Source organism: Crinia signifera, chromosome 7, assembly GCF_055691185.1.
Source record: "Crinia signifera chromosome 7, ASM5569118v1, whole genome shotgun sequence".
Lineage (NCBI taxonomy): Eukaryota > Metazoa > Chordata > Amphibia > Anura > Myobatrachidae > Crinia > Crinia signifera.
The window spans coordinates 157,863,678-157,890,892 of record NC_139223.1 but is presented as its reverse complement, the minus strand read 5'-3'; the positions used below and the strand labels follow the sequence as shown (position 1 = coordinate 157,890,892).

General features: G+C 43.7%; 1 protein-coding gene across 5 annotated transcripts in view; it reads right to left on the bottom strand.

The window, feature by feature from the left end:
• LOC146020716 (caspase-8-like) overlaps nucleotides 1–27,215 on the bottom strand; it is a 115,958-nt gene that overhangs the window by 73,685 nt on the left and 15,058 nt on the right. For all 5 annotated transcript variants that reach the window (XM_083154077.1, XM_083154079.1, XM_083154078.1 and 2 more), the window contains exons 3-4: nucleotides 11,206–11,302; nucleotides 5,307–5,436 (exon numbers count right to left, since the gene is read on the bottom strand). In XM_083154077.1, coding sequence (XP_083010203.1) covers nucleotides 5,307–5,436; nucleotides 11,206–11,302 — 227 coding nt within the window. The remainder of the gene's footprint in view (nucleotides 1–5,306; nucleotides 5,437–11,205; nucleotides 11,303–27,215) is intronic.

Below are 27,215 nucleotides of genomic sequence, written 5' to 3'. Positions count from 1 at the left end.
CTCAGTTTTAATTGGCTGTTTATAATTTAAAGTCTTATATAGATCTTTGAGGACAATCTCCACAAGTTCTAAATTAAATGAAAGCTCTTCCTCGGGCAATTCACCAGATTCTGTGCCCGAACCACCAGAACCACCGGCATCAGAATCTACAACTCTGGGTTGTGTGTCAAATTCCTGGTCTAAACTAGTTTGTGATCTAGACCTTTTTCCATGAAATTCCTCTTTTGTCACAAAGTTCTTTTTCATCCATGTCATTAATTTGCTTAACTGAGAAGCAGTACCAACACGGGAAGAAGACTCCTTTGTACAGTCCTGACACATAGAACTTTCACCAGTAAAGGATTTATCACAAGCCACACATGTCTTGGTCACTTTCTTCTTAACTACCAAAGGCTCACTGTGGTATAAACAGAAAAAACATAACTATCTGACTGAAAATATATAAAGCCAGTCCTCTTAAAAGAGGACCTACCTGGGCAGCAATGTAGACACTTTCTGAGAGGCTTCCTCCATATCTGCAGGGTGTATCCTGTTAAAACAGTGCTGTGTGGTGCATACAGTGCTGGAAGTGCCTATGACACCATCCAGGCGCATTACATAGGGCACTTCCGCCCACTGGAACACACGCTGAAGTGGAACGCACAACGCTTCCGTCTTCAAAGCCGGCAGCAGCAGGCACGACGCGTCATCCCTGTGCGCCCGCCTACACACGTGGCCATGATCCGGAAACGCCGACCACATCTCCCCTGCCTCCGGACGCTGCATAGTGCAGCACGCTGGCTACAGGCCATCCTCCGGAACCCCGGCCATGGGAGAACACTCCTGAGAGGAGAGGAGTAGCTGCGCATTAGTCCATGCCGCCGGCCAGGAGCATAGGAAGGGAACGGCACCGCCACCCTTAATGCTGCCCAGGACTAGCAGCATAACGCCTACTAGTAAGTAAGAATAACATAACTCTAATCTAACCTGCCTAGTCTCTTAGGAGACAGGAAAAAGACTAACGGCAAGGGGGAAGGAGCTGGTTGATATACAGAAGGAAGAAGGGGCGTGTCCTAGGGAAAAACTACCTGTCTAAATGTAATAGGGGAGAGGGATGAACCCATTGTCTGGCTGCCACGAAATAAGAAGAAAGAAGTGTTCCAGTATAATAAACTTTCATTTTTAAAATTCTCCTTTATTGTTGTGAAAATGAAAATGCTGTTGGTGTTATATGCAATACCTTATGTTCTGTGAATGGTATGAGACACTGGACCACCTCATCAAAAGAAATTAAATAGCTTCAGTCTAAAATACTTGAAATTCAACCTGATACTTACCCATGTGTTACACCAGCATGTGGAGAAGGTTTTCTGGGACCTACAGTATAGTCTCACTGCAAATGACAATATTATTTCAGCTATCAACCCTGCACCCCTGCCCATGGGTTTGGGAGAGAGCCCAAGACTGGTGTACCCTGGAGAGGGTGGACAGCTCTATTTGGAGGGGGGGGGGGTCCCCCACCTCCCCAAAAGTTCACAGCTTTTGCTAACTACTAGGGGCGATAAATGTTTTGGCCAAGTGAATCCCCTGGCTGTGGCATTATATCCCTTAGGGTGACCATCAAGCAGTATGGTTCAGAATAAAGACATAGACCGACTCATCGCACGCAAAAACAAAGGTGTTAGATTTAGGAAGGCTGATTTTGTAGAAAAGGGAAACTCTGTAAGGGATTCTTTGGCAGAGTGGAGGAACTTGCAAGGAGTGCAGGAGAAGTGGGAAAAATTAAAAAGTGCAATACTAAAAGCAACAGAACTTTGCGTCAAAAGAGTTAGGAAAAAACACAAGGAAAAGGAAACCAGTGTGGTTTCCAAAAAAAGTAGCAAGTATTGTGAAAGCAAAAAAGTTGGCCTTTAGGAAATATAAGCAGACGCAGAATAATGAGGACAAAGAGGTGTAGCTGGTTAGACAGAAGGAGGCTAAAAAGGTAATCAGATGTGCAAAAGCACAGTCCGAGGAGAAAATGGCCCAGTCAGTGGGTAAAGGGGGGAAAACGTTTTTTAGGTATAGAAGTGAAAGGAGAAAAACAAAAAGTGGAGTAATAAGATTAAAGACAGAGAGTGGAAGTCTTCTTAAGGGAGACAATGTAATAGCAGATCATATTAATAATTATTTCTGCTCCGTATTCACTGCTGAAAGAGAGGGGAAGGGGCCACAGTTAAGTTGCAAGTATAGTCAGAAAAATGAGGGAGAAACAAGTTCATTTCCAGGAGGAGAAAGTCCTAACCGAACTCTCAAAACTGAAAGTGGATAATTTAATGGGGCCAGATGGGATACATCCTAGGATACTAAAAGAGCTTAAAAGGGGAGCTGGTAAAACCATTAACCAAACTATTAAACTAGTCACTAGCTACTGGAGCAATCTAGAGGACTGGAAAACAGCAAATGTAGTCCCACTGCACAAAAGTGGAAGTAAAGAAGAGGTAAGCAACTATCGACCAGTGAGCCTTACATCAGAAGTAGGGAAATTGATGGAAGCACTCTTAAAACAAAGAGTTGTAGAATATCTCAAAACCAGCAACTTACAGGATCCGAAACCGGAAGGGGGAAGATCAGGTCAAACAAATCTTATTGACTTTTTTGACTGGGTGACTAGTAATAGAGCAAGGTGGGGCTGTAGATGTAGCTAATCTAGTAAGGCTTTTGACACTGTCCCACATCGCACACTGTTAAATAAACTTGAAAGCTTGGGGTTTATTTTAGTGTTAACCAATAAAAGTTACATTTTAATTGCCATCATCATATCATTTTCATATATCAATTCACAAGTGTGCTCCAAAAAAACCTTGTCGGGTTCCCTTTAGTCACTCTCTTGACTTTCTCTTCCTACGTGTCATTTAGCTGCCGGAATATAATGTACGCCGGCAGGGGTGTCGGAGCAGCAGCGCAGAAGTCGCTGGTGTCCTGTACATGGAGGCAGGGTTATAGGGGAGAGGAGCAAGACATGCTGGGAAGTTCCAAAGTTTTGGAGATTGGTGCTTGATCCTCTGAATGCACCTAAAACCCCTATGTGTAGACATAGGGGTTTTAGGTGCATTCAGATAGTGTTCCCGCTAGGCTGTTTTAGCGGGGCGTGATTTTTAAAGGGCAAAATGCACCCTGCCCCTCTAGCAGTGCCCCGCTAAAACAGCCTGCTGCCTGTCCTGCCAGAGTGCACCGGTGAAGCCCACGCCCCCATATGTGCCGTCGCCGTTCCTGGTCCGCCCCTCCAGCGCCCTGCCCCGTTTGGTTCCTAGAAGGAACACTACATTCAGAGGATCAAGCACCAATCTCCAAAACTTTGGAAGATTGGTGCTTGATGTTCCTCGTCCTGATACCCCGTTCTCACTGCAGGCAATTACCCGGGTCTAGCATGTTGACACGGGAATTTGCCTTTTAACACGGGTTTCTCTGCAGTGTGAACGGGTCGCATACCCGGATCTCATGCACGGGTAAAACCCTTCTTTTTACCCGTGTTTGAGATCCGGGTATGCAGACACGGGTTGACCCATTCACACTGAAGAAAAACCCATGTTAAAGGGCAAATTACCGGGTAGAACTTCTTCACCCAGGAAATTGTCTTGCAGTGAGAACGGGGGTCCGTCCCTGCAGTCCTCTGCATTTTAATGCTGGGGAAAAGCCGTGTATTTCTCACTGGCAGTGAGAACACAGTATGAAGGTCTGAGCAAGAGAGCTGCGGATGGGGTAGGAATGGTGTGGATGGGAGGACAAAAAGGCATTGATAGTGGGGGAAGACTAAATAGCACGGATGGGGAGACAAAGTGGCGCAGATGGATAAAACAGTGTCATGGATTTGGGGTATACAGAGCAATGTGGGGGGGGGGGGGTAGAGCAGTATGGATGGGTTGGAAGAAAACAGAACAGATGGAAGGAATAAGCAGCATGGACATGGATGCAAGAAGACAGGGTGGCATGAATGTGGGTGGAGGAACCTCTCCTGTCATACTCCAGTATAGTACAGAGTTTTGACTAGGTTCTTTCAATGTAGTTCTCACAAATATTTTCAGAGTAATGGTGCATGTAAAAAATAATAATAAACAGTAGTGAGACAGTGCTCAAATAAAAATGTGTGGAATTATTGAAGGGATAAATGGGCGTACGGGTGAAGATGAGCGCATAAAGGTTTCTTTTAGTAGGGTATGCATCTCCCTTTTAGCAGGGTCACTTTACCCATTTTTACATATCAAGTACCCTAATATAGAAAATTATTTTACATTCTATGGTTTCATCGATCTGCTCAACCCTAATTGGAGAAAATTTATCCTAAGAAAAATTAGAAAAACAAAGATACCCTTTTAAGATGACCTTAATGCTGTGTGAGTATGGTACGCACCTGATTACACATCTCCTAGAAAATTGGTAATCTTCACTCACCTTATCACCTAGGTGCCCTGTAAAAGAAACCTTTATGCACTCATCTTCACCCTTTCCTTGTGAGTTGGGTATGCTCACTTATCCATTCGATAATTCCACACATTTTTATTTGAGCACTGTCTCACTACTGTATATTATTATTTTTTGCACGCACCATTACTCTGAAAATATTCATGTGAGGACACTTATTACCTGTCACAGAAGGATCAATCTAACATACCATTTTTAAAAGTAGACAATCTAACACATTAACCCATTTTTATTTGTGATCAAGATCACTGTCAGACATGTATGGGGGAGATTGGGCAAGAATCCCCCACTCCCTTTCCACATCTATCTAATTAGCATTGGGTGACATATATGGGGATGTCAGTTCTTGTGCATATTTTAAATTTCTCAACTGAGTACTATTCTACCGAACCCTGGTGGCACCTTATAACTAAAAAAATATGAATGCAACATATAAAAGGCTGTTCTATGAGGTCATACTGTGATGTCATTGAGCAAAAAGCAAGCACAGGAAAAGTATTCTGCAGCACTTATGTGGCCTACACACCTAGCTATTTTCTAAGCGAGCTGACAATTTGACATCACTGTGTGTGTAGGGCCCTGCGCGTCACTATCCCTGGGAGATGTAGAATGAGCATGTACCATTAATCTAGTCAGATTGCTTACCAGGAAACTGCACATAGTCCGGGTTTTGTGTAGTGGGCGATAGCGATCAGCGATAACCTGCTTAACTGAAATCGCCCATGCTTAATCGCTCATGCACATCGCTGGCGCTATATGAGCAATCTAGATTCCGGGAATCTCTCATGCTAAATCTCTATGTGTGTAGGCCCCATTATAAATCCATGTGGACTCTGATATTAGAAATAAAGTACTAGTTTGCCTACCTTTCTTGTAGCTGGTTATAATCCTCACAAGGTTCTGTGACACAAGGCATAATGCATTTTCCAGAACTTCCAAGTTATTTTCAGATATCGTTTCTTTTTTCTCCATATAACACAATATATCCAGAAAACTCTGAAGAGACGTGAAGTAAGAGGAAATAAGACAGGGACAACATTAGCTAAATGATGAAACATGAATAACACCAAGCAACAGGCTCTGTGACCCCTTACTATACAGGCTCAGTGACCCCCCCTACTACACACGCTCAGTGACCCCCCTACTATACAGGCTCAGTGAACCCCTACTATACAGGCTCAGTGACCCCCCCTACTATACAGGCTCAGTGACCGCCCCTACTATACACGCTCAGTGACCCCCCTACTATACAGGCTCAGTGACCCCCTACTATACAGGCTCAGTGACCCCCTACTATACAGGCTCAGTGACCCCCTACTATACAGGCTCAGTGACCCCCTACTATACAAGCTCAGTGACCGCCTACTATACAGGCTCAGTGACCCCCTACTATACAGGCTCAGTGACCCCCTACTATACAAGCTCAGTGACCCCCTACTATACAGGCTCAGTGACCCCCTACTATACAGGCTCAGTGACCCCCTACTATACACGCTCAGTGACCCCCTACTATACACGCTCAGCGACCCCCTACAATACAGGCTCAGTGACTCCCTACTATACAGGCTCAGTGACCCCCTACTATACAGGCTCAGTGACCCCCTACTATAGAGGCTCAGTGACCTCCTACTATACGCGCTCAGTGACCCCCTACTATACACGTTCAGTGACCCCCTACTATACACGTTCAGTGACCCCCTACTATACAGGCTCAGTGCTATATCGATCTATCCAGTTATATCTATCTATCTACCTACACCTTGAAAACGGGGACTAGGTCCTCGAAACGTCGGATCTTTCTTGCATTTAAGTAATAAATGCCACTTTGACTTTGTACAAGACCCTGGAGTGCCGCAGTTTGTCTTTGAGCATCTAACCATCCTAAATATTTTCCGGAGGGCACCGGGGCGATACTGTTTTGGGAGAGTGCCAGGCCGCAACGCCGAGTATCTATCTATATATATATATATATATATATATCACATGCGGGGGGGGCGGCGGCACTCAGAAATAAGGAGACGAACAGCAGGTATAATACCAACGTATCGACCATGTGCCACCGCCAGTCAGAGGGGGTAACAGATCCCTGATGTTACTCCAAAAGGAAAGCCGCTGGATTTTCATGTTAGACACCCTTGCCCCTAAAGGGCTGAATGAAAACCTGGGGTTGAGCTGCTTTTTATGATATAAGTAAGGCATACAGCCATTTGACCATCTCTTTAATGATTTCACATGGCGATATAACCTATCTCTAGTGTGTATTCATTATTTAGACACTGACCACTATCGATATCGGATGGCTACAAAGCTATCAGGATCCCATCCAAGACATTATCTTAACAGATACAATCACTTGACTTATTAGATTAATATTGCTTTCTAGTAGAGAACCCCTTATATAAATATTGTTTATGTGATTGCGTATTGTTTCTGCTGCAGTAACCTCTTTATATATATTTTTCCATCACTATTCAAATTTGTTAGGCACTTTCTCATTCAATATATGCTTTGATGTTTTTGTTCACATTCACACAGATTTGTTGTTATTATGATTTGCACTGTTTCTCACACTGTTATTATGTTGTTTTCAGCAAAACGTCATTGTTTTGATTGCAATTGGTTCACCAGGACCGGCCTCCTGCCGTGCCCCCGGCAAGCGTGCTGAGGGGAGATGACGTCATCACCTGGCGCCTCCCCGGCCGGCGCCGACGCTGGACACGAATGGAGCCAGTCTCTACTTAGGTAAGATCACTGACGCTTGTAAGTTGTTCTCGCTGCACCTTGATAAAAAACCTAAGGGTTTTGAAACGTTGGTATTATACCTGCTGTTCGTCTCCTTATTTCTGAGTCCTTTATTTGTCCACTTAAGAAACCTAAGCATATATACGATCCTATCAGCGGCGGGGTGACAGTATTCTTGTCTTGTCTTGTCTTGTTTTGTTTTGGGTATTTACTATCGAGCCAGATTGCTGCCTCATTTGGAGTCAAGAAGAACTTAGCATTGCCTTCATATATGACCCGCAGTTTGGCCAGAAAAATCATCGCATATTGTAACTCCAATTTCCTCAGCCGTTTTTTGATCTGGTAGAATTGTGCTCTTCCTTGCTGTACACCGCTTGCATAATCCGGAAAAACTGAGAACTTTTTATTGTCCCACATTAAGGGCCCTTTTGTTCTTGCCAACTTCAGGATTGCATCACGATCTGAGTAGTGAAGTAATGTGAAGATAAAAGTGACTGGAGGAGAGCTTTCTCCTTTGGCTGAGGACATGGGGGTAGCATGGTGTCTGGCATATTTAGCAAGCCGGTTCGCCATTGTAGCATTTTGTGATTTCCCCATGTTTTCCCTATATCTAGTTCTTATTTCCTTCTGGGGAGCGGCTTATTTCCTATGGGGACCCTTTGCTCAAGCTCCACTCCAGCACAACTGGACAGGAGTAGCTTTCTACCATAAATCAGACAAACAGGTCAAATGCAGATTAGTGAGTTTGTAATATAAGAAAGTCCTGTACACAAGCTGGTCTGGCTTCCCCTCCTACCACACTCCGGGAGAGCATCAGGCAGGTCAGGGGGTGGATTTCTAGGCCATGGAGACATCTTTAATTGTTCTAATTACCCTGCCGGTTTGTTTCATCAGCAAAGATGGAAACCCCTATATCATTAGTGAATGGTAAATAAAACAGGCCCTAGCACTGAACCCTGTGGCACTCTACTTAGTACATGTATCCGACCCAATACTGCACCGTTCACAACCATGTTTTGTTTTCCATTCTGCAGCCAGTTTCCTACCCATTTACAAATTTTTACCCCTATTTCCAAATCCTCCAATTTCCTAGCATATTCCAGGAAGACCATGTCTACAGCCCCTCCATAGTCTTTCAGCATGTTGACCCTTCAGGTGGTCGACCCAATAACCCATACCAGAAAAATGGGAATGGTGCACCCAACTTAGCGCTCCCCTTGTGAGGACACCACAGTGTTATAAATGAAGAGAGAATACTTCCTTCTAAATCAATTGCCTCACAGCATAATATAGAAAGGAAAAGCACCAGCAAACATACAATTTTGTGTTTGTATTCCTTTGTTTCACATATACACCGGGAACCAACCTACTGAGATTGCCAGCAGGGATCAATTTGAGGAAAAGAAAAACCATACCAGATTGATTTAGAAGGAAGTATTATCTCTTCATTTTTAACACTGTGGTGTCCTCACAAGGGGAGCGCTAAGTTGGGTGCACCGTTCCCATTTTTCTCGTATTTAGATTCTGTAAGTCTTAAAAGGTTAGACTCATTTGGTACACCGCAAGCTGCCACCCTAGAAGCGCCGGAGATAAACCCAACCTTTGAATTATATAGACAATAACCCATACCATCCCTTTGTTGAATATTGGTACTACCTCTGCTATTCTACAGTCCTTAGGCACCTTACCAGATAAAAATGAGCTAATGAAAATGTAATACAGAGCGTTTACTAACTACTCCTTTAATTCCATTTGAACCCTAGGATAAATCTTTTCCAGACCTGGGGATTTTTTGGATACTTGTTTCCTAGAACGGCGCCCATCGTGGGCATCGCATGCCATTATAATGGCATGCGATGCGACCGATGCGATGACTGAGATTTTACATAGAAATGCATGGTAAAATGTAAATCGCGTCGGTCGCATTGCATGCGGCCAAAAAAATCGCATGTGATGCGACCGACGCGATTACCGATTTTACATAGGGAACAATGTTAAATGGCCCACAGACCCCAAATAGCCACCCTGAAGTGTGAAATGGCTCCCCCAATTGTTAACGCCACCCCATGATCAACGTCAACCCGAAGCGTGGCGAGCGCAACGAGTCCGCGAGGGGCGGCGGTACGCGTCCTCCGACCTTTTCATACCCCCACTATCCACATTGGCGTGGTGTTGAGAATAGAAAGTGTGGCGAGCGCAGTGAGCCACCAAGCCCGAAGCGTGGAGAGCGCAGCGAGCCACGCGAGGGGACGCGGATACCTGTGAATCCCGCAAGGGGACGCGGATACCTGTGAAGGTATCCGCGTCCGCTCGCCACGCTTCGGGCTCGGTGGCTCGCCACACTTTCTATTCTCAACTCCATGCCGACGTGGATAGTGGGGGTATGAAAAGGTCGGAGGACGCGTACCGCTGCGCTCGCCACGCTTCGGGTTGACGTTGATCGTGGGGTGGCGTTAACAATTGGGGGGGCCATTTCACACTTCAGGGTGGGTATTTGGGGTCTGTGGGCCATTTAACATTGTTCCCTATGTGAAATCGGGTCAATTGGGCCATTTAACATTGTTCCCTATGTAAAATTGCGGTAATCGCGTCGGTCGCATCGCATGCGTTTTTTTGGCCGCGTGCGAGGCGACTGACGCGATTTTTTTCCTTGCGATGCCTAAGATCAATATCGTGGGCGCCGTTCTAGGAAACAAGTACCATTTTTTGTTTTGATTTTGCGGAGCCTCTTTTATATCTCATCTGTATGGAATTCAATATTAAGTTCAAGTTGGCTCTTCCTATTTGTGGTAACTGTGGGTTGTCTGCTCATTCCTAGTAAGCACAGATGAGAAAAATGTATTTAACAGTCCTGCTTTGTCCTTATCCTCAGTAAATCTATTTACGTTGGTATTAGTTAGTGGGCAAATTGCAGTGTAAAACTAAAGATGTCTAATATCTGTGGGCTACATGCAGAAACAGATCAGTATTTTACTCTTCATTGCAACATGATGTGTTCCAGACACAAAATGACTTGCTTTTTCACTTTACTGACTCTGCCCTGTGTACGATCCTGCTAGGATCTCAGATTTTCTCATTCTGGGTGGCCATGCATGGGAGAACTGCCTGTGGCTGTATTGAGCTACTATAGCTCAGGCTGTGGGAAGCATGGCCAGTTGGGGAAATGCTGCCGCAACAACCAAGGGGACCATTGGCGCTTATTCCTTGGGTGCACCGGGGCCCGAGCACCCATGGTAAAATTATTAGCAACCATCGCTCGCCGAGAACCTGTGCCACTGAAGTCTGAACTTTAAAAGGCACATTATTGGTGGGACAGCTGGGCCCTGCAGTGGATGGGAAGTCAGCGGCAGGGTCCTTACGGCGGATGGGAACTAGTAGCGGTATTGCCAATACTGCTACTAGTTCCCATCTGCCGCAGGGACCCTGCCTTTGACTGCCCATCCACTGCAGGGACCCCGCAGCCTCCCCAGCACTGCACGGACCACGGTGCTGCACTGCCCAGATCCCTGCCTGCCTCCATCCCGGACTGCTGGGGGGGGGTTCTGTGGGGGCCCAGTGCTGGGCGACACCCCTTCCCTAAAGGACATGCCCCTTCTAGCACCCACCAGCGAAAAATCATAAATCGGCGGCCCTGAAGGGCTGGGTTGAGCCTGATGGCTACTGGACGGTCAGATGTGACCGTGTTAGGGAAAGCAAATAAATAAAAAGCACACATTTAAATGTGAATAAGTAGTAAAACTGAATTGTATTGGACTTTACAGACTTGAGACAAAAATTCAGTTTGGAACACTTCAAAGTGGGTCAAGTAGCGGCAACAGATCTGGAAATTCCAACTCTTTCTACAGAACCTGCCAATGTCGCAGATTTTTCCTTGCATCTCAGAGTTGAGCAGGAAAATCTGTGATCAAGCTGAACCACAATTAACGTGATGTCTGAATTCCCACATTGCTGATAAATGATACTGCCTTAATAATGTAATTGTTTATCCCATTAAGCATCAAAACTGGGACATAGGAGTCTCACCTTGTTTTCTTTGAACTTGTTTGGAAGTTTCAAGAGGAATATTATATTCTGTAGGTCCTCCTTGGTGATGTTTTCATAAAGCTCAAAAAGCATTCGTCTGTTTTATTAAAAAAGGAAAAAATGTAGAAAGGGCATTATATTATGCACAGAACAACCCAACAATAAGAAAATACTACCATTGCAATGATCATATTGTTACTATTTATTTATTTATTAATAGTTTCTTATATAGCGCACACAATTTACGCAGCGCTTATTACTAGGGCAACTAGTCACTCCCTAAGTGCAGCTGAGGGGATGCATGTGCAGTGGACTCCATTACGGCTGACGGTGTGAACCTGGGAGACAACGGGACACACGTAGGCTAAGCTGAGCGAGGGTACAGAGATGTGAATACACTCTGATCTGCCTCATTTCAGATGGTGTCTTGCAGCAAGTACAGAGGTGGTTCAAGTATGCGATGATAATGATGACTACTGCTTCCACAGGTAGATGTGTTGGGACAGCATGCAACTCTGCATTCAGATGGGGCGTGATTCAGCTTTGGTAGCAGAGCAAACCCCCCAAAAAAGCAAAAACTGTGCAAAACAATGTTTAACCCCTTCAGTGGCAGTCCCGGAAATTTTCCGGGCCAAGCTGCGGTGCCGCAGCGGGCAGTCCCGGAAAATTTCCGGGCATGCCACAAATCTACAGGTGTGCGCCAGTGGTGCCTGCAGGTGTGCACCACTAGCGCATCACCTCAGCAGCGACTCCCACTAGGCCGCTCCCTCCCCACCTCCACTTTTGTGCCCCCCCCCCCCATCACCTTCGCTCCGGCGATCGTTCACCTTCTCTCCCCTGCCGCCCCCATTACTTTGGAAGAGATGGTGGCAGGCTCGGGGATGTTCGGCACAGTTCGGGGGGCTCGGGATCGCTCGGGTGTTCAGGCGTCCGAATCCTCCCGAGCCTGCCGCCTGCTGCCGGCTAGTGTGCTGCTATGATTGGCAGCGGCCGCAGCGGCAGGGGAGCTCCACTGAAGACCGCTGGAGCGGAGGGGCTGGGGGGGAAGGGGAGCGCTGGGACTCATCTAACCCATCAGTGGATGGTTTTTCTGGGACAGGAAAAACCTGTCCTATTTAGGTACTCCTGCCCCAGAAAAACCCACCACTGAAGGGGTTAAAAGGTTCCAGATGCTCTAGGCTGATACACATGTAGCTCCCCTTGTTATGCAGCTAAACACACATGTATGGGCGCTCAGGGACATGCCAGTCATACCGCCCATGTGCATGTAATGAAGGTTATACAAGTGATATGTAGGATCTAATGCTTGAGGTATGTGAAGAAGACTTCATGCTACAGTGCCAGCCAGGCAGCCTATTGGTTAATCAGTCCCTGTATATATACACACACACATAATACCTCACTGCAGCCACAGATCCACATCCACGAGAGGTCCAATATACTTTACCACCGTTACCACAGATCCACATCCACGAGAGGTCCAATATACTTTACTACCGTTACCGATAATGTTAAGGATTAGGTCACCGCATGGTCTGAATGACCACTTAGGGTTCCCTAGCAAATAGCCGCACTGAGGGGGTTGACAGGGGCAGGAGAATTAAAGCACTGCAGGAGGGTGGCTGGAGATTCGGCATACTAGACTAGAGCCGGGGCTTCCCAATACTGAGAATTACTGCCAGGTGTACAGACCTACAGAGCAGGGGCGGAATTAATAGAGACGGCCGCCTCACACAGTAATACTGGTTTCACATTGCAAACCTGCTTTCAACCCGTTTTTGTAAACGTGTCTTAAAACGGGTCAAAAGCCAGTTAAACCCCTTTCATATTGCATGTTGTAAACAGTATATTGCAGTTTCAATACCTTTCAGATTCAACCCGTTTCACCCATAGAAAGCCATACAATGTCATTTTAAATGTTTATTTCCTGCTTGTGGGTGGGGATCATGCAGGGAGATAACCTATCACCCTTGTGTGGTTATCATTTGTACCAAATACCGTTTCTGAGCTGTTCAGACTGCAGGGAAAACAGCTCAAAACCGTGTAGGATCCTGCTTTTAACACGTTTCAAAATACCGGTATTCTGTAACCGGTAAATTGACAATGGAGCTTTCACACTGCAGCTGCTCCCGTTTTAAAACGGTAAAAAAATGGCAATATACTGTGTTAAAGCTGCAATGTGAAAGGGGTATGATACTCACTGCCACTCTGAGGGGGGCGACAGGCTGCAGGCATTACACAGGTATCGCAGCTGGAGCCATGCTGACACCTGCGGCTTCCCGCTACTTAGGCCGTGGCATGTGGCAGGCCCCATCATCAGAAAGTGATTAAACAGATTTAACTACAGTACCTTGTCTGAGTTACAGTTTTTATCCATTTCCCGATGTTTGGAGCAAATTGGTAAAATGCCAATTCCTCCCATACAGTACCAGATTTTTATTCCATCCAACCAACTAGTTGGCTGGTTGGTGGAAAGTTGGTCAGATGCATGGTCAGCACTAGATGCTGAAAATGGATACACTCAATTTTCAGTGCCAAGCGAATTAGTCAAAATAGGTGACATTGCCAAACATTTTTAATCATCATAATGACTTGTAAGGTCTGCCTTATATAGGATAGATAGAGATATAGATATATGTCTATCATATTTAAAACAAATGTGAGCTCTGCTTTTTTTTTTTTTTTAGCAGATAGTTTGCACCTCACAGATGTTAGCAATCAAAGAGTTAATTGCCACTGTAGAAGGAACATGCAATTTCTTTAAGGGAATTCTCCAAACTTCTATCAACAGCATCCTTAATTCTCCAGATTCTCCAAAGGTATAGTAGTTCCTGAAGTTCATTCAGCAGCATCTACTTAATGAATAATACACCAGTTCAGGATTTGTTCATCACCAATAGGATACAGGTGTCCTACCATGGATAATTGGCCTTGCTTTTTTATCAAGGTTCTGCCATGCCTTGGAGATTAACCCCTTCATCGCTTAATGAATAGGAAAGCCTCTACTCAAACACTCCTTAGATGCCAAGATCAGATGAGATCGGGCCTATGCAGTGTGGTATGGCTGTAGGGATCGGGCCTATGCAGTGTGGTATGGCTGTAGGGATCATGCCTATGCAGTGTGGTATGGCTGTAGGGATCAGGCCTATGCAATGTGGTATGGCTGTAGGGATCGGGTCTATGCAGTGTGGTATGGCTGTAGGGATCAGGGGAAGGCATTTCCATCTTTCCAGTGCTCCAGCACAAGGAGAGACTTACTTCTAGCATTTTTATGTTGCATGAATAGGCAACTCAGTGGCATTTTAAAAGTTTTTCCTTCTGCACATGCGTACCCCCTGGCACGGCCTTCTGGACTTAGGAAGACACCAGACATAGTAAGAATGGTGTTGATCAGAAGTGCCAGGGACGCGACACAACATCTGGCATCTGGCTGTTGCTAGCAAACAAAAAGGACTTGCAACCTGGCGTGAAATGTACAATGAATTAAATGAATAATAAGCAGCTTAATAGGTCCTGGAGACCATCTATCTCCCAATACAACAATACAAACAATCCGGAGTTGGACCAACACAAGCGCTGAGTACAGGTACAATCACTGATCTCCTAGTGTGGATGTCACAGGCAATCAGTGTTGATATCAGATCCTCACTTGCACACAGTATGGGTCTGATGGGTGTGGGTGATCACCTCCCTTGACGCATGCAGCAGACAGACACTTACTTTAGAGTTCTGTCTCGCGTTCACATAGCGTGTTCTTTATAGGGGAAGTGACCAGCAAACATTCATCTGTATATCAAGCTGGAGAGACACTTACTTTCTAATTCAGTCTCGCATGCATGTAACAGGTTCTTTAATGGACCAGATATTCACAGCTTGAGCAGGGATAACACTTTATTCCACACGGTAAAATCACAGGTAGGCGTGGGACAGAGGAAACACAAGGAGGCGTAGGTGATCCGGCGGGTTCGCGCTGCAGAACCTAGCTTCCTAGCGATCCTTAGTCCCTTCTGTATAAACACTGCTGGAGTGAGCAGGTGGGATGGCGTCAACGCGTTTTGGAACCGGAGTTTCTTTATCAAGATAAGCCATCGATGTTTCTCTGTTCCTTTTAACAGGTAACCACTCCGTCACGTGGTAATTCATCCGCCAATAGGAACCTAAATAGCCCGGCTTGCATTCAATACACTTATGATGTAACTTTCGCTACATATCAATACATAGAGCAGCCTGGGCAGTATTTAAAACAGTAATACATTCGGACACAGATATATAACAATATATATAAAAAAAATATATAAAAATGTATGTATACATAATATATAAAAAAATGTAATAAAACACTTTAAAAACAATTTTAATATAAAGAATGAGCTGTGCAAAAAATATGATCTAAAATGCTATTCCCTCTCCACAGTATAAAAGCCGGACATAGGGAAACAAGAAGAAAACAGCAGCAATTAGTAAGGGCATGATATATCTCGAAACAACATATTTTTAAAACGCCATTTTTAAAAAAAAAAAACATTTATATTCGAAATCCAGGTTTAAACCCCTGGGCGCCAGCGTTTTTAATTCAAAAATAGTTCTCATTTCGAGTCTGGCAAGATCGCTCTCTGCATTGCGGGTTCTCCAGTTTTTGTTACATAATTTTATACCACAAAATGATTTCTTTAAAGTGCATAGATAAGCTGTGTAGTTCATAACCCTTTTTAATATTTCGGTTGTGTTCAGCAAGTCTCTCTTTCAGCATGCGGCTGGTGCGACCTACATACTGACAGCCGCATTGACACTCCAAAAGACATACCACATTATTAGAGCCGCAAGTAATGAAATCTTTAATATCATAAGACTTGTTGGTGGTATTAGATTTATAACTGGAGATCTCACTAGTGGTGTGGCATGATTTACACATAATCCACTCCGGATTGTTTGTATTGTTGTACTGGGAGATAGATGGTCTCCAGGACCTATTAAGCTGCTTATTATTCATTTAATTCATTGTACATTTCACGCCAGGTTGCAAGTCCTTTTTGTTTGCTAGTATCGTATCCTCCATCTTTCCTTGCATACCGGCTGTGACTAGAAATGTTTAAACATAGATTGATACGCACGGAATGTGCTAACAATCTATTTGATAATGATACAGAGAATGTTATCGTATTGGATGAAAGCCTTGATAGTGGCATGTATAAAATGGAAAAACTTTTGATAAAAGAGGGAAAGCTTTGGTGGGAAACCGCCACCCTGGAACAATACTTGAAAGACAGTATTATACCCAGAGGTCTAAGAGTAGACAAGCTTCCCTCTTTTACCACTGAGTCTGATGATTTTAGGATAGAATGGTCTAAGATTTTGAACCACTGCTCCAATTCATTAATGAGATTGATTATTAACCCCTTCACGACATTTGACGTATATATACGTCATGGCCGGGAAGTACTTCCCGACACATGACGTATATATACGTCATGACTTTAAACTGTCACTGCGTCTCGAGACGCAGTGACAGAGGGACGATGTCTGCTGTCCCTGACAGCAGACATGTCCCTGCATGCCCAGGGGGGGCTGCGATGCCGCCCCCCCGTCGGTGATCGCTGTGATTGGCTGTTCAGTGTGAACAGCCATTCACAGCGTTTTCCTGTGTTACCAGCGAATCAGACGCTTGGTAACACAGGTGTCAATCACCGCCGGGCGTCAGGGGGCATGAGGGGGTCATCGGTGACGATGACACCTCACCCCACCCTCACCCCACCTGCCCCCAAGGCTGTGATTGGTCCGTGGGACCCACGGACCAATCACAGCCAAGGCGCGACATTTAAACTAACGGTGACTGCGCTGCAGACGCCATTCCGGTCTGGAGTAGCGTGCAGAGAGGTCACCATGCCTATCTGCCGTGATACTGACCTGATCCTTGCTAATACTTACCTGATCCTTGCAAATACCTTACCTGATCACTTGATCACTGCTTGTAGCGTGCTGGACGCTTCCTGGATCTGACTTCCTGAGACTTCCTGCTGCTGCTGCAGTGTGATAGAGAGATAGAGAGATAGAGAGAGAGAGATAGAGAGAGATAGAGAGATAGTGACAGAGAGAGCTATATTTTGTGTCTGCTACCCCCCCTTTTTGGGGGTGCAGGGTTTTTTTATATATGAATAACTGTCACTGCTGCTGCTGCAGTGTCATAGTGATAGATAGTGAGAGATAGTGATAGATAGTGATAGATAGTGAGAGATAGAGAGATTTGTGTCTGCTACCCCCCCTTTTTGGGGGTGCAGGTTTTTTTTTATATATATAACTGTCAGTGCTGCTGCTGCAGTGTCATAGTGATAGATAGTGATAGATAGTGAGAGATAGAGAGATAGAGAGAGAAAGTGACAGAGAGTGATAGAGAGTGTATATTTTGTGTCTGCTACCCCCCCTTTTTGGGGGTGCAGGTTTTTTTTTATACATATAACTGTCAGTGCTGCTGCTGCAGTGTGATAGATAGTGATAGATAGTGATAGATAGTGATAGATAGTGATAGATAGTGAGAGATAGAGAGAGATAGTGACAGAGAGTGATAGAGAGTGTATATTTTGTGTCTGCTACCCCCGCCTTTTGTGCTGATCACTATATCTGAGGTGATCAGCAACTTTTTGGGGGCGCAGAGGTTTTTTTTTTTTATATATACCTGTCAGTTGCTGCCAGTTGCACCAAAGGTTGTGCATCTGCTGCCCCTCACTGGTAATCAGTGTCGCATCACTGATCACCTTTTTTTTTTTTTTTGTGGGTGCTGTGTGGTCTTTTTTAAATTTTTTTTTTACACACATTGTGATTTTGTGGGTGTCCTGTGGCCACTGTGCGCTGATCAGTGACGTACATCACTGATCAGCTTTTTCGGCACAGGGTTGATCTATTTTTTTTTTTTTTTGATCAAATTCCTGTTGCCTTTGAGCGCTGTTCAGTGACGGACGTTACTGACCGACATCTGTGCTCAATTTTTGGCGCAGGACCTTTTTTTTTGTTTTTTTAACCCCTTCAATTTTTTATTTTTTTAACCCCTTCAAATTTTTTTTTTTTGTATAAAGTATTTTTTTTTTCTGCACTACATACACACTACACACTACATACCCCCCCCGGGTTGAAATAAAGTTTGTACCCCCCCCTACACTATACACGTGTTGAAACATTTCACTACCAGTAACACAAAAATAAAAATGTCATCCCAAATGTCATCCCAAATGTCATCCCAGTCATCCAGAAGAATGTATTAAGTGGAGGAGGCATATGCCATGCTTGCTTCTGATTCTGACACAGCCAGTGAGGCAAGCGGGGAATTTGAAGGATTCGTCTTAAGCTCCTCTTCCTCCTCTGGTGATGAGGGACCCCCTCAAAGACGCCCCCGTAGAGCAGCTGAGACCCCCCCCCCCAATAATTGATCTCGTATGGACCCCACCACCAGACAATTTTGAGCCCCAGGTTCCTGAGTTTTTGGCCATGCCAGGAATCCAATTTGATTCCACAGGTCTCAGAGAAATTGACTTTTTCAAATTATTTTTCTCTGATGATTTTATAAATTTAATGGTGGACCAAACTAATTTATATGCCCAGCAGTTTATTGCTCAAAACCCCACGTCATCATTTGCTAGGTGGACCCCTGTAGATGCAGTAGAGATGATGACGTTTTGGGGTCTGGTGTTTCATATGGGCATAGTAAAAAAGCCACAAATTAGGCAATATTGGAGTACAGATGTTCTGTACAGCACCCCATTTTACCGTATGGCCATGACTCGGACTCGTTTTGAGGCAATCCATAAATTTATACATTACACCGATAATGCACAGTGCCCACCAAGAGATGATCCCACCTTTGACAGGCTATTCAAAGTCAGGCCGGTCATTGATCATTTCAGTGCCAAATTTGCAGAGCTATACATCCCTGATAAATGTATTAGCATCGACGAGTCCCTTATACATTTTAAAGGAAGGGTTAAATTCCGCCAGTACCTTCCCAGTAAGAGGGCAAGGTATGGCATAAAAATGTATAAGCTGTGTGAAAGCACCACAGGGTACACCCACAAGTTTAGGGTATATGAAGGGAAGGATTCAAGAATTGAACCGCCAGAATGCCCCCCCTCCCTCGTAGGTGTTAGTGGAAAAATTGTCTGGGATTTAATGCACCCCTTCCTGGATAAGGGTTATCACCTCTATGTGGATAACTTTTACACCAGCATCCCCCTGTTTAAGGCCCTTGGTTCAAGAGGTACAGCAGCTTGCGGTACTGTGCGTAAGAACCAAAGAGGCCTCCCAAAAACGCACATTGCCCAAGTAATGAGAAGGGGTGAAAGCAGGGGAATATGCACCGAAAATATGTTGTTGGTCAAATATAAGGACAAGAGGGATGTCCTTATACTGACAACAATTCATGGAGACAGTACCACCTCCATCCCTGTACGAGGTACCAGTACCCACACCTCAAAACCAAATTGTATCCTAGATTACAATAAGTACATGGGCGGAGTGGATCTTTCAGATCAGGTACTGAAGCCGTACAGTGCCCTGCGGAAAACAAATATCTGGTACAAGAAGCTGGCCGTGTATATCATCCAGATGGCACTGTATAACGCTTACGTGCTATTCCGTTCTACCGGCCAGAGGGGGACATTTATGCACTTTCAAGAGGAAGTCATAAAGGGCCTAATATTTGGGAACCAGCAGGCAGAGGGCCCCAGTACTTCTAGTACTGGCCCCCGTATTGTACCAGGGCAGCATTTTCCCAACGAAATCCCCTCCACTGCAAGAAAGGGCAGGACACAAAAAAGGTGCAAAGTTTGCTATAAAAAGGGAATAAGAAAGGAAACTATTTTTCACTGTGAAACTTGCCCCGACAAACCCGGCCTATGTATAAAGGAGTGTTTCAAAATATACCACACATCTATGGATTATTAGGTTCATCATTTCACCGTGCTTCGGGGGTCTTGCTAATGCCACATAGCACCCACCATTCATTCCACCAGAATCTGAGCTGCAAAATCCAAAAATCACTCCTTCCCTTCTGAGTCCTGCCATGCACCCAACTGGTATTTTTTGGTCACATGTGAGGCATTGCCGTACTCTGGAGAAATGGGGGCACAGATTTTGGGGTGCTTTGTCTCCTTCATTCCTTGTGAAAATGAAAAATTTTGAGCCAGAAGTACATTTTTGTGTAAAAAAATGTAATTTTTCATTTTCACAGCCCAGTTGTACCAAAATTGGTGAAACCCCTGGGGGTTTGAAATGTACACTATACCCCTAGATGAATTCCCTGAGGAGTGTAGTTTGCAAAATGGGGTCACTTGTGGGGGGGTTCCACTGTATTGGTAATGCAACATAGCACCCACCATTCATTCCACCAAAATCTGTGCTCCAAAATCCAAAAATCACTCCTTCCCTTCTGAGTCCTGCCATGCACCCAACTGGTATTTTTTGGTCACATGTGAGGCATTGCCGTACTCTGGAGAAATGGGGGCACAGATTTTGGGGTGCTTTGTCTCCTTCATTCCTTGTGAAAATGAAAAATTTTGAGCCAGAAGTACATTTTTGTGTAAAAAAAATGTAATTTTTCATTTTCACAGCCCAGTTGTACCAAAATTGGTGAAACCCCTGGGGGTTTGAAATGTACACTATACCCCTAGATGAATTCCCTGAGGAGTGTAGTTTGCAAAATGGGGTCACTTGTGGGGGGGTTCCACTGTATTGGTGCTTTGGGAGTCTTGCTAATGCAACATGGCACCCACCATTCATTCCACCAAAATCTGTGCTGCCAAATCCAAAAATCACTCCTTCCCTTCTGAGTCCTGCCATGCGCCCAACTGGTATTTTTTGGTCACATGTGAGGCATTGCCGTACTCGGGAGAAATTGGGGCACAGATTTTGGGGTGCTTTGTCTCCTTCATTCCTTGTGAAAATGAAAAATTTTGAGCCAGAACTGCATTTTTGTGTAAAAAAATGTAATTTTTCATTTTCACTGCCCAGTTGTATCAAAATTGGTGAAACCCCTGGGGGTTTGAAATGTACACTATACCCCTAGATGAATTCCCTGAGGGGTGTACTTTGCAAAATGGGGTGACTTGTGGGGGGGTTCCACTGTATTGGTGCTTTGGGAGTCTTGCTAATGCAACATGGCACCCACCATTCATTCCACCAAAATCTGTGCTGCCAAATCCAAAAATCACTCCTTCCCTTCTGAGTCCTGCCATGCGCCCAACTGGTATTTTTTGGTCACATGTGAGGCATTGCCGTACTCGGGAGAAATTGGGGCACAGATTTTGGGGTGCTTTGTCTCCTTCATTCCTTGTGAAAATGAAAAATTTTGAGCCAGAACTGCATTTTTGTGTAAAAAAATGTAATTTTTCATTTTCACTGCCCAGTTGTATCAAAATTGGTGAAACCCCTGGGGGTTTGAAATGTACACTATACCCCTAGATGAATTCCCTGAGGGGTGTACTTTGCAAAATGGGGTGACTTGTGGGGGGGTTCCACTGTATTGGTGCTTTGGGAGTCTTGCTAATGCAACATGGCACCCACCATTCATTCCACCAAAATCTGTGCTGCCAAATCCAAAAATCACTCCTTCCCTTCTGAGTCCTGCCATGCGCCCAACTGGTATTTTTTGGTCACATGTGAGGCATTGCCGTACTCGGGAGAAATTGGGGCACAGATTTTGGGGTGCTTTGTCTCCTTCATTCCTTGTGAAAATGAAAAATTTTGAGCCAGAACTGCATTTTTGTGTAAAAAAATGTAATTTTTAATTTTCACTGCCCAGTTGTATCAAAATTGGTGAAACCCCTGGGGGTTTGAAATGTACACTATACCCCTAGATGAATTCCCTGAGGGGTGTACTTTGCAAAATGGGGTGACTTGTGGGGGGATTCCACTGTATTGGTGCTTTGGGAGTCTTGCTAATGCAACATGGCACCCACCATTCATTCCACCAAAATCTGTGCTGCCAAATCCAAAAATCACTCCTTCCCTTCTGAGTCCTGCCATGCGCCCAACTGGTATTTTTTGGTCACATGTGAGGCATTGCCGTACTCGGGAGAAATTGGGGCACAGATTTTGGGGTGCTTTGTCTCCTTCATTCCTTGTGAAAATGAAAAATTTTGAGCCAGAACTGCATTTTTGTGTAAAAAAATGTAATTTTTCATTTTCACTGCCCAGTTGTATCAAAATTGGTGAAACCCCTGGGGGTTTGAAATGTACACTATACCCCTAGATGAATTCCCTGAGGGGTGTACTTTGCAAAATGGGGTGACTTGTGGGGGGGTTCCACTGTATTGGTGCAACATAGCACCCACCATTTATTCCACCAAAATCTGTGCTGCAAAATCCAAAAATCACTCCTTCCCTTCTGAGTCCTGCCATGCGCCCAACTGGTATTTTTTGGTCACATGTGAGGCATTGCCGTACTCGGGAGAAATTGGGGCACAGATTTTGGGGTGCTTTGTCTCCTTCATTCCTTGTGAAAATGAAAAATTTTGAGCCAGAACTGCATGTTTGTGTAAATAAATGTAATTTTCCATTTTCACATCCCAGTTGTACCAAAATTGGTGAAACCCCTGGGGGTTTGAAATGTACACTATACCCCTAGATGAATTCCCTGAGGGGTGTAGATTGCAAAATGGGGTGACTTGTGGGGGAGGTTCCTAACTTTTAGCACTTATGGTGCCTAGAAACCTACATGGTGCCTAAAAAAAAATCTCATAAAAAGGAGGCTCCAAAATCAAGTAGGTGCTCCTTCTATTATGAAGCCTGTGGTTTGGTCAACGTGCACACTAGGGCCACATATAGGATATTTTTGAAAACAAAAGAATTGGGGGAATCAATTTTTAGTCACATTTCTCTAGTAAAATCTACTGTATTCGTTAGAAAAATGTATTAAAATTGAAACTCTGCAAAAAAAAAGAAATTTTGAAATTTCACCTACACTTTGTTTTAATTCCTGTGAAACACCTAAAGGGTTAACAAACTTCCAAAATGCTGTTTTGAATACTGTGAGGGGTGCAGTTTTTGAAATGGCATCATTTATGGGGGTGTCTCACATACAAGTCCCTCAAAGTCACATCAGAACTGAACTGGTCCCTAAAAAAATCAGTGTTTGAAAATTTTCTTGAAAATTTGAGAATTTGCTAGTCATATCTGAAGCCTCCTAGTGTCCAAAAAAATGAAAAGGAGGTTGAAATAATGATTGCAACATAAAGTAGACATATGGTCTTTGTTAGTTATTAACTATTTTGAGTGGTATGATTATTTGTCTCACAAGCAGAAAATGTGACATTTTGCATATTGCTAAATTTTCCATTTTTTCACGATATTTTGGTATTTTTCACAAAAAAACACAGACTGTATCGACCAAAATTTACCACTAACTTGAAGTACAATGTGTCACGAGAAAACAATCTCAAAATCACTGGGATAAGTAAAAGCAAAAAAAAGTTATCCCCACTTAAGTGAGACATGTCAGATTTGAAAAAAAGGGCTCTGTCATGAAGGCACAAACTGGCTCTGTCATGAAGGGGTTAAAGAAAAAAATAAATCCCTTAAAAAATTGGGGGAGGACATAGAAAATTTACACAAATTGATCAAACCATATGAAAAATCAGAGGACTTTAAAAACTTAGAAAAATCTATGGCCATTAAAATAGAAAAAAATGAAAAGGAACTAAGGAGTAAAAATTACAAAAAATATCAGAGGGATCAAAATGATTATAAATCAGGTAATGAATATAAATGGAAAACAGCAAAAACCACCACTATAGAGGTAGTTCACAAAAATAATGATCCCCCAAAACCAACTAAAAATAGACCAGCACTATTAAATCCACCACGCACTCCTGCCCGTAATAATAGATTTGTCTATAGACAACAAAATATGCAGAGTGCCGAGAAGGAACCCCCCCATTATACTCCATATAGAAGAGACAACCAACATCGACCATATACTAATACCTACCGTGCAGAACCCCATAATCCATCAAGGGCTAACTGGAGGAGGAATAAAGGGGAAGACAGATACCCGATTAATCCAGTAGAAAATGAGGTACCAAACTATAATGAAAGGGAGAGACGTTTTTTAGAGAGACGACGACCCCTAAACCGGTACAGATAGACACACTACCCAATAAAAGGGGGAAACGGGGAGGGAAGTTACTAGGGATGTCTAAAAAGAAGAGGAATAAATTGAAACAAAAAGAGATCTCATGCCCTGATGGAGTGGAGGAGATCGTAACCAATGAAATCCCGAATCTCCCCAAAACCAAAATATTTAACCTTAGTGATTACACTCTCACCTCGGAGGAGCAGAGTGTGCTGGAAAAAGGTTTAAAATTCTCCCCATCAAGTAGGGCCAATGAGTTTGATGTGTTTATCGATTTACAACGCTTTATTAGGAAACTTACCTTAAAAAAGTTTTTTGATGAACAACCATCGATAGAAACACCATCGCCTCAACCAGAAGGGGTGAAAGTGTTTAGAAAAAAATCTACCTTTTTTCCCCGCCACAAAAAAGGTTCACATATCGATGTTTTCGAGAAATTGGTGAGAGAGGATTTAGAACATACTTCGTTTAAGTCCATTAAAGTACCCAATCTCACTAAATACAACGTGATGCAATAACTGCCTTGAAAAACAACCAACAAATTGTGATAAACCCCGCCGACAAAGGCAGCGGGATAGTCATCTTAAATAGAGATGATTATCACTCGGAGATTATCCGCCAACTAACAGATAGGGACACCTATAAAAAACTCCGCAGTGACCCAACAATCACCATGCAGAAAAAAATGGAAGTGTTCATTAATTTATACACCGCTGAACAAGTCATCACGGAGAAGGAGGCAGGTTTCCTATTTGTAGATAATCCATCCACCCCGGTACTTTATGTACTACCTAAAGTACACAAAATCGACCACCAAACCCCCTGGGAGGCCGATAGTAGCCAGCATAGGGTCGGTGACTTCCAATCTATCCAGTTTTCTTGATAACAAAATACAACCTATGGTTAAAACTACTAGATCTTATGCGAAAGATACCATATCTGTGATCAACAAAATTGATGGAGTCACATGGGAACCTAACTATCGGTTGGTGACAGCCGATGTTAGGGCGTTATATACTATTATACAGCATAAGGATGGCTTGGCAGCCATACAATATCATCTTGATAATAGTGGAGTGGCGGAAAAAGAAAAGAACTTCATTCTGGATGGTATTAACCTAGTGCTTAATAATAACTTTTTTTGGTACGCAGGGGACTACTACCTGCAAGTGGCAGGGACGGCGATGGGTGCCAAGCTGGCACCGGGGTATGCCAGTCTGTTCCTGGCACACTGGGAAGATCGAAGTGTATGGACAGGGCACCCCTGGGAGGCCAGCTTGGCACTCTGGACCCGTTATATCGACGATGTCCTGTTTATTTGGGGCGGAGATGATGTGTCACTGGGTGAATTTTGTGCTCATCTTAACAGCAATGACCTCAATATTGAGCTGACATTCACTATTAGCCTTATTGAGGTCAATTTTCTAGACCTCACGATCTATATAGAAGGTGGAAATATTAAAACAAAGAACTTCATAAAACTCACGGACTGTAATTCGTACATAGGGTTTGACAGCAATCACCACCACAACTGGATACGCAGCATCCCTAACAGCCAGTTTCAGCAATTAAGGAGAAACTGTAGTGATGCTGACGTATTCAGATCTCAGGCCAAACATATGGAACAGAATTTCAGAGAGAAAGGCTATGATTCTATAGCCATCAATAAAGCCCTGGAAAGATGTAACAATACGGATAGAACAGAAATGTTACAAAATAAAAGACCATCGATACAGGGCAATAATGAAGTACTTTTCATCTCGAAATTCTCATCCCAACATCGTGTGGTAGAATGAATTATTAACAAGCACTGGGGAATTCTTATTAAAGATCCCGCTCTTAAACAACATCTGGGCAGCAAGCCTCGTTTTGTATATAGAAGAGCAGATAATTTAAAGAGCCTGCTGGTCAAGAGTGCTATCCCCGTCGACAGAAGACCATCTAGAATAACTTCTAAAGGCTTCTATCGGTGCGGGCAATGCATTATGTGTAAATCATGCCACACCACTAGTGAGATCTCCAGTTATAAATCTAATACCACCAACAAGTCTTATGATATTAAAGATTTCATTACTTGCGGCTCTAATAATGTGGTATATCTTTTGGAGTGTCAATGCGGCTGTCAGTATGTAGGTCGCACCAGCCGCATGCTGAAAGAGAGACTTGCTGAACACAACCGAAATATTAAAAAGGGTTATGAACTACACAGCTTATCTATGCACTTTAAAGAAAAACATGCCTGCAATATCAAATTTTTTAAATCATTTTGTGGTATAAAATTATGTAACAAAAACTGGAGAACCCGCAATGCAGAGAGCGATCTTGCCAGACTCGAAATGAGAACTATTTTTGAATTAAAAACGCTGGCGCCCAGGGGTTTAAACCTGGATTTCGAATATACATGTTTTTTTTTTTAAAAATGGTGTTTTAAAAATATGTTGTTTCGAGATATATCATGCCCTTACTAATTACTGCTGTTTTCTTCTTGTTTCCCTATGTCCGGCTTTTATACTGTGGAGAGGGAATAGCATTTTAGATCATATTTTTTGCACAGCTCATTCTTTATATTAAAATTGTTTTTAAAGTGTTTTATTAAATTTTTTATATATTATGTATACATACATTTTTATATATTTTTTTATATATATTGTTATATATCTGTGTCCGAATGTATTACTGTTTTAAATACTGCCCAGGCTGCTCTATGTATTGATATGTAGCGAAAGTTACATCATAAGTGTATTGAATGCAAGCCGGGCTATTTAGGTTCCTATTGGCGGATGAATTACCACGTGACGGAGTGGTTACCTGTTAAAAGGAACAGAGAAACATCGATGGCTTATCTTGATAAAGGAACTCCGGTTCCGAAACGCGTTGACGCCATCCCACCTGCTCA